The sequence below is a fragment of the Polypterus senegalus genome, chromosome 5 (genome assembly GCF_016835505.1).
Source record: "Polypterus senegalus isolate Bchr_013 chromosome 5, ASM1683550v1, whole genome shotgun sequence".
Lineage (NCBI taxonomy): Eukaryota > Metazoa > Chordata > Cladistia > Polypteriformes > Polypteridae > Polypterus > Polypterus senegalus.
Genome location: NC_053158.1, coordinates 68,621,631 through 68,630,230, shown reverse-complemented (window position 1 = coordinate 68,630,230; position 8,600 = coordinate 68,621,631). Strand labels below are relative to the sequence as shown.

Below are 8,600 nucleotides of genomic sequence, written 5' to 3'. Positions count from 1 at the left end.
TCTGTGTCCTGTCGGAGGAAGAGAAAGCCCATTTAAGAAGAACGTAGCAATTCACACACATAGAACACATAGAAGATCAAATTTAAAACAAAGCATTTAACGTGATACTTTAGTTACGATTGGATTTGAGAAACTAGTAAATTAAACAATTTAAAGATGAAGTTTATGATATTCTACTTTAATGACAAAATAAACTACGTGATTAAAGTGGAAATTTCAAGATTAAAGTTGCCATTTCAAGCTTTTTTCTCACTGTGTCCCTATTATTTTTTCTTTTCTCTGTACCCTAATAAGCTTCCATATGTAACTTAGAACGTGGGCTAAGTTTTCATGGTGACTTTTCAAGGCGACTTTGATATCTGACAGCTTCTTTTTATTTCAGGCACTGTGTGACTTTGTGAACTTGAGCTTTTGAGTTTCTCTGACACGCTATGTCACTGGATTAACCACTGTTTAAACCAACAAATAGTATGTTTTTCCTTGCCTCCACTTGGTATTCACTGAAATTCTTCTATTTTCCTCCGTGGTTTTGCCATTGCCTTTTCACAGAACGCTGAGCTTAAGGGCTATTTATATTGATTTGCATTTTCAAAGAGGCGTAATACTGGGAGGTGTTGGGGTGGGGCAGCAGGCACGTGCACATGCGTTACTTTTCACGCTGACAGGGATTTATGGAGTGGAAGAACGTGGAAGTTGGCGTTTGCACAGATTTATGCATCTGGATTTTTTGTCCATACACCATGTTATAGTGTGAATTCTACGCACAGTGTTATACATGGGGCCCCAGATGTACCTTAGATTGTTTTACAAGATATCAAGGAAATGCTGTAGTTGCAAAGAAAAACAAATTAAAATTAGATAAGTATAATAATGTATGTATTGTATTTAGATACATCTCTGGATGCGCTGGGACACATCATCAGTGATGTTTCCTGGGATCATCTGGTGTTTCGGGTCTCACAACATCAGACACCCTCTCTCAGGTGACCCAGCCGGGGTTGATCACGCCCCAACTTGTGTCCCAGCAGCACTGGCCCACTTTGCGGACCTCTTGATCCAAATCCACCTCGAGGCTCTTTCTGCGGCTTCTGTGATGGACTTAATGGCTCTCCTCTTTGCAGCTCCTGTGATTCCAAGCCTGGCAAAGATCTTACACAGGGATCGAGCGGCAAATCCTCTGCACCCTACTTCTATGGGCTCACAGCAAGTCTTCCAGCCCTTCCTTCGGCAGTCCTCAATGAGCTCCTGATACTTGAGCCGCTTACGCTCATTTGCCTCTTCCATGCGGTCCTCCCATGGGACTGTCAGTTCCAGCAAAAGGACTTGCTTGGACGATGCAGATGTTAAAACTATATCGGGTCTCAATGAGGTTGATGTTACAAATTCCGGGAACTTGAGCTGTCTGCCCAGGTCAACCCGCAGCTCCCAGTCTGCTGAAGATGAAAGGAGGCTGAATGATTTGCTTTGCTTGCGCCTGCTCACCAGCCCTTATGAAGGCAATTCTTCTCTGGCTGCCAACATATTTGTTGTTGGCCACTGCATGTGAAATGGTCTCTGCTATACACTTTAGGACCTGATCGTGTCGCCAACGGTATCGGCCCTCTCCAAGGGCAGATGGGCAGCTACTCAGAATATGCTCCAGGGATCCTCGTCCAGGACAGAGTGGACACGTTGGAACTTCACTCTTACCCCAAACATGCAGGTTCGTTGGGCTGGGGAGCACGTCGTACACAGCTTGGACCAGGAACTTAATACGCTGTGGCTCTGCCTTCCAGATGTCGTTCCAGGTGATCTTCCTCTCCAGCGCTCCTTCCCACCTCGTCCATGCCCCTTGCTGCCGCATGCTCACCGCCCTGCTGGTCCTCACCTCCTCAACACCTGCTCGGACTTCCTCTAGGACCAATCCTTTTCTCGCCTTGCCCTGAGCCTTGTTGTACTGTGGCTTTGGGATTGCTCCCAGTCCTGCTCGCCCCGTTGCCACTGTGCCCACAAGTGCCTTGTGTCTCAGCCGAGACTCTGTCAACTCCAGTCCCTCTTGTGCTCTCCACTTCCTTCCTGTTCGCACTTCAATACCTGCTGCTGTTACTCTAGAATCTCCAGAGCCTTGGTAGACTAGGGCCTCTCTTATACGAGAAACCCTGAACTCCTCCTCCAGGCTGCTGATAGGAAGCTGAAGCTTATTACTCATGCCATATAGTGCTACACTCGTTAGACTGCGAGGCAGGCCAAGCCATCTTCGAAGATGACAGCTAATCTTCCTCTCCAGGGCCTCTACTGTAGACATCGACACTTCGTACACCAACAGCGGCCAAAGAATCCGTGGCAAGATGCCATGCTGGTATATCCATGCCTTAAATCTGCCAGGTAAACCAGACTTATCTACTGCCGACAACCAAGCTTCCAGCTTCTTGATCGTTGTCTGGACTGACGCAGTATCTCTGAGGCTACAGTCAAAAACCTTACCTAGGCTAGTGACTGGTTTCTCATTAATTGATGGTATTGTTACGCCATCCACTGAGAAGCGAAACTTGTCCACCATTTTCCCTCTCTTCAGTACCATAGACCTGGATTTTGTTGGCTTGAAGCTCATCCTAGCCCAAGAAATGAGCTTAACCAGGCCCTGAAGAATCCACCTGCACCCAGGCACTGAGGTAGTGGTGACTGTCAAGTCATCCATAAAGGCTCTGATCGAGGGCTGCCGGAACCCAGACTTGGACAGGGGGCCTCTGCACTCCGTTTCAGCAGCCTTGACCAACATATTCATCGCGAGAGCAAAAAGGATCACAGAAATTGTACAGCCTGTAATTATCCCTTTCTCGAGCCGATGCCAGTTTGATGTAATGCTCCCTGAAGTAACTCTCAGCCTGAAGTTACTATAATAATCCAGAATGAGATCCTTGATCTTACAGGGTACATGGTGCCGATCTAGAGTTGTCTCAACCAGCTTGTGAGGGATTGACCCATATGCATTGGCAAGGTCCAGCCAAAGCACAGCTAGATCTCCATTTCCCTCACGTGCTTCCCTTATCAATTGTGTGACGACTCCAGTATGTTCCAGGCACCCTGCCACTCCAGGAATGCCACCCTTTTGTACCGATGTGTCAATATAACCATTCTTCAGTAGGAAGTCTGTCATCCTTCTAGCTAAAATGCTAAAGAAGATTTTGCCCTCCACACTGAGGCTTGAGATGGATCGGAATTGCTCCAATGTTGTTGAATTCTCCTCCTTAGGGATCCAGACACCCTCAGCCTCCCTCTACTGTTCTGCAATGATCCCTCTTCGCCAAATCACTCTGAGAATCTTCCAGAGGATTCGAAGGAGTCCTGGGCAGCGCTTGTACACCTTATATGGTACTTGACTGGGACCTGGAGCAGAACTCGCTCTGGCTGCTTTTACCACCTCTTGAACTTCTTGCCTGGTGGGTCCTGAAGTATTGAACTCAACTATTGGTGCTGGTACCTTCAAGAGGGCTGTCTGTGGCCCTAACTCTTGCTCTCTGTCTGGATCACTCAAGATGTTATGCAGGAAGTGATCTACCTCTTCCTTAGGGCAATTCAAACGTCCACTGCGCTTCTCTCCCAGCAGTCTTTTTGTAAAGACAAAGGGGTCAGCTACAAATGAGGTTCGCTTCCTGGCTCTTTCAACTCTCCGCCTCCTATGCCATTCTGCTCTACGCATCGTCATGAGCTTCTTCCTAATAATCTGCCGAAGCTCACTGAGAGATGGCTTCTCCTCCTCAGCTGCTTTCCTGAACTGCTTCATCAGAATCCGCAGCTCTTTCCGGAGTTGATGGATTTTATCTGACCTGCGGTTCCTGGTATAGGTACATTTACTCAACTTAGGCACCTCTACGCCGAACCTCTCAGTCGCGAAACTTGTGATGATTGTGGTCAGATTAAGAAGTCGTCCTTCCACATCACCCTTTGCTGTTACATTGATGATTCTAGATGTATCCTCATCAAACTGGTGCCACTGCTTGTGCTGCTTTGCTGGAGGCCACTTGATATGTAGGACTACTCTGTCTGGACCTGGAGTGTTTGGCACTTGGAGGTTCTGGGCTCTGTGGAGTTTCTCCGGACCGGGCTCCTCCTGCGTCTCACCAGGCATCGATCCTGTGCGCTGTGCTGTAATCTCCTGTGTCAGACATTTCATCCGAGCTTGATGAATTTTTAGGCCCCTATCATTCTTGCAGACCTTTCCGCAGATGCATCTACTTATCATGGTCAATACATACCATACAAAAAATAAATAATACAAACATACATAAGATATGCACTGTATATAGTTACTTGAGAAGTAGAGACCTTATTCTGTATATAGAATCAGTTTTTATGTCTCTAAAGATGAGTTCAATAATAATGTCAGATGGCCGAGGAGGACATAAAAATAAAAAAAACTCCAGACAAGCTGAAGGAAAAAAAAAACAAAATCTGCAAGTGGTCCAAGGCGAAAAGACCGCCCTGTCTCCACTAGGCGAGTGTTCACTTCCACACTCCCACACACACACACTAGATGAATATAGTATGTCTAAATTTGTATGCCATTGGGATATAGAAGGAAACAGAAGTAACTTGAAAAAGCCCACATGTATATACGACGCGTATGTAAAACATGCAAACTCAAATAATAATAATACATTTTATTTATATAGCGCCTTTACCATGCTCAAGGCACTTACAGACTATAAGAAAGAATGGCAGGGTATACAGTATATAGCATTGTACAAACCAAATAAATAAATAAAGAAGATTAAGACAGTAAATTCAGAGAAAGCCTAACAGACAACATAATTGATGGTCAAGCACACACATACAGGTTACATGAGCATCTTGACAGAGAGGGAAACTGAGAGAAGGGTAATAAAGCCAAGTAGAGCTAAAAGCCTTCCTGAACAGATGAGTTTTGGGTTGTTTTTTAAAAGAATTCATGGAGTCAGCTGATCTGATTAATTTCAGTAGGTCAATCCAGAGTCTGGGCACTATATAGCTGAAGGCCCTGTCACCCATGGAGTGTAGATTAGTGTGGGGCACAACAAGATTGCCAGAATCAGAGGACCTTAGTGGGTGGGCAGGCACATAGTGATGGAGAAGTCAGTATGTGGGCAAACTCTAAAACTATAAGTCAGCAAGATTACCCACTTCTCTGATTTACCACAGAAATAATAGCATGGTAGTGAATAATTGGTTAATTACTCATAAAAAACTCTAGTGTGGGTGACTGGACATTCTCAAACTATCTCCTTGCCCAGAATCAATGTCACAAAGGCCAAAGAACTGTACATTTATTGATGAAATAAAACTCACTGTGAGGACAAACAAATGGAGAACACAAATACAAATGATCAGGAATAAAACAACAAACCTGCTGCCCCACTGGGAATGACTAACAGATCCTTAAACTTTTTCTAAATAGTGGGTTGGTTTGCCCATTTGGCCACCTGTGCCAGCACAATCCATTCTTCACTTTCTGTGCCTTTCTCTCTACAAACTCTTGCATCTCCCTCTACTTCTGGCTTCAAACTCTGGGCATCCAGAAGGGGGTTCATCTTTACTTAATCATAGCAAGATTCCCTTATTTACCAAGAAACTATTATACATATCTAATCCTCTCTACCATATTAAGTTCAATTTAAATTAAAACAAATATAATTTTTGGGGGGATATATTGCTACTTTACCTTAAGCAGATTGTGGAAAATCAGATTTTGCTCATGTTGCACCACAGTCTTGAAAACACTTCCAAATCAGGTCTACAGGGAGGTGGTTAGCATTTCATCAGACATAATTCTAAAACAAGCACTAATATTCAGCCTACATCAGGGCCATTTAGACATGTCAGGCAACCTAGTGTGCATGTGTTTGGGAGGTGGGAAACGCAGAGCACCCAGAGAAAGCATGCACAGGAAGAACTTCGATACTTACAATGACACAAGGGCAGGGTAGAGATCTGAACCCAGTTTAATTATAGGAATATGTACTTCTGTTCTTTTTGTTGTTTTGTTTTTTTTTATCCCAGATCTGCCAAATTTTGTTAGTGAATGAGTGGCTGCTACTGACTGGATGCAAAGCAACAAACAAATTAATAGTATGGAATATTCCCAGGCATCAGACCTGAACCTACTGTATGCATATGCCAAATAAAGTAATTAACCATTGAAAACAAGCCACATAGACAGATGTTACATAATATACTGTATACAATTACCAAATATGAAAACGTGTCTGTAACCTTTTTTCTTTTTTTCAGCAAGGTATTAACTTTTACTGTACCTATGTTTTCCTTATTTCCGTTGTACACGTACTTTCAAAACTAAATACTGAACAAAATGACACCTTTTGTTGGATAACTAAAAAGATTACAATATGCAAGCTTCTGAAGAAGGGGCTTGAGATGCCTCGAAAGCTTGCATATTGTAATCTTTTTAGATAGCCAATAAAAGGTGTCATTTTGCATGGCTTTTCTCTACATTCATAATAGCTAACACGGTACAACCACCTAGTACTAAAAACTAAATACTGTAGTTTTGATTGGTATTTAGTATATAAAATACAGATATGTAATTATTGGAACTGCAGTCAGAAAAGGAAAATGAGAAAAGTTATTTCTCACATGCATATTTTTATCATGTATATTTATTTTCGGAATTTTTTTTATTTATAATAGAATAATATAATAATTTAATACTAACAGTAAAATTACAATAGTTAAAGTATATGAAGAAATAATAAGTACAACAATCACAATAACAGACCATTAGAATAGGTTAAATAATTGATGAGTATCCTGTTCGGTTAACGTCGATAATATTCCTCAATATTGGTGCTTAGCACTATCCGTAGTGACGTTAGATGACGCGCTCGATCTACAGGAACAGACGTTGGGCACTTGCTTTCGGATATTAAAAAGTGTTCTTTTGCTTAGCCCAAAAAGGAGCACAATAATACCATGGCAGCTCAGAAGATTAACGAAGCACATGAGCACATTGCTAAGGCCGAAAAGTAGTAAGCAACATTTTTACTTTCACGGTGTATTTGGCATTCATGGTGATGATATGTAATGTAGTGTTTCTTTATTACGTTGTTGTGTTTTCCAGTCAGCGGACGTTTTTGTACCAACATACACCAGACATCAAAAGAGTAATATATTATATATATATATATATATATATATATATATATATATATATATATCACAGGGAAATACTTATAGTTTTGATTGTATCGAATCATAGCCTTGCTAATTTTATGACTTGCTGTGTTTAAAATGATGAGCGGCGAAGCGTAAGCGCTAAGAATTCTGGGATGTGTAGTTTTCTGCTGTAATATTTTCTTATTGCTGCAATTACTGAGCTTTGCCATGAAAATACAATTCCCAGTTCAATGTAATGTAGGAGTCAATGTTGCCGATATGATGTCAACAACCTTCTAAAATTTACCTTGATACATTTCATTGATGTACCATAAAGAAATCAATGTGTTACATTAAAGTATGGTCTTGGTGTCAATTCCTGATTGTTATTGAGATACTGCCAAGTCTGTTTTTATAACCCTGCGAAATACTTTATCTCTAATGATAACCTTTGTCTTTAGCTTCGTTTTCGTTTTAGTATGCTTTCTGTCACAAATTACCCCTTAGATAGAGTGAACCTTCCTCGACAGACTTGCAAAAGGCCCCTGTATGTCAAGCAATTCTATTGATTCCTTTATCAGTCGGACTCGGAGATTAAAATACTGTACATAAATATATAATACATACAAAATGCCCTGCTAGCCTTTTTAAAGTACGTACAAATGACAGGTTCAGGTAGTACCTTAGTGGTCATAATATACAAAACGGGCAATAATGCAATACCATTTTTCCATTGCAGCCTAAAAACCAGCTTTATGAAGTGGAAACCGGACTATGACAGTGCAGCTTCAGAATATGCAAAAGCTGGTGAGTAGGTTCTGTATTTTTTAACAAGACGGACATAACGTAATAATTTTTAAAACTTAAAAATGATGACGTTTTACTATAAAGTAAAATAAGAAACTGCCATAAGCTATATAAATTTGGATTCTGTGCCAAAATGTATTACATCAGAAAATATAAGTACCAAAAGTAAATGAAATTATGTTGTGTATAGTTATTTTTTTAAAGGTTTGTAGCATTTTCATAAATACTATTTTGTGTTATATATTTATAATAAACATTAAATGAGTAAAATGTCTGGGATATGGTAATTATTCTGTGCCGTTAACATTTACATTTTCTGAATGTACAGCATTAATAAAAACAGCAATAAATATTTTGATCTTTGCATAGACAGACTGTGACTTAATTTAATACATTTGTTGAGTTTTTAATCAGGCTTGGTTAGAGTTGTAGGTTTTAGTTTGAATAGTAAGGTGCTTTTATGTTTTGTTTTTTTTTCTTCTCTCTTAAAGGAATATTCCACCTAAAAATGATATTTTATATGTTATTTACCCCTACAATACTAGATTGTAGTATTGGCTGAGAAAAAAAAAAACTCCAGGCCAGAATAGTGACCAACAGTGGACAACGGCAAGCAATATGAAAAACAGAAAAAAGAAAATCTTGCATAACTCTTGTCGCATAAT

General features: G+C 40.8%; 2 protein-coding genes across 3 annotated transcripts in view; one reads left to right on the top strand and one right to left on the bottom strand.

The window, feature by feature from the left end:
• Positions 1-804: 804 nt before the first annotated feature.
• LOC120529873 lies at positions 805-4,222 on the bottom strand. The gene is given in 3 exon segments (XM_039754093.1): positions 805-825; positions 1,015-1,447; positions 1,449-4,222. Coding segments are annotated over 3 exon segments (3,228 nt in total).
• A 2,607-nt stretch (positions 4,223-6,829) lies between these two features.
• napgb (N-ethylmaleimide-sensitive factor attachment protein, gamma b) overlaps positions 6,830-8,600 on the top strand; it is a 39,580-nt gene continuing 37,809 nt past the window's right edge. The window contains exons 1-2 of one of the 2 annotated variants that reach the window (XM_039754761.1): positions 6,830-7,001; positions 7,868-7,935. In XM_039754761.1, coding sequence (XP_039610695.1) covers positions 6,946-7,001; positions 7,868-7,935 — 124 coding nt within the window. In that variant the 5' untranslated portion in view covers positions 6,830-6,945. Of the gene's footprint in view, positions 7,002-7,682; positions 7,781-7,867; positions 7,936-8,600 lie in introns of those variants that run through there. The other variant, XM_039754763.1, reaches the window with a different exon arrangement.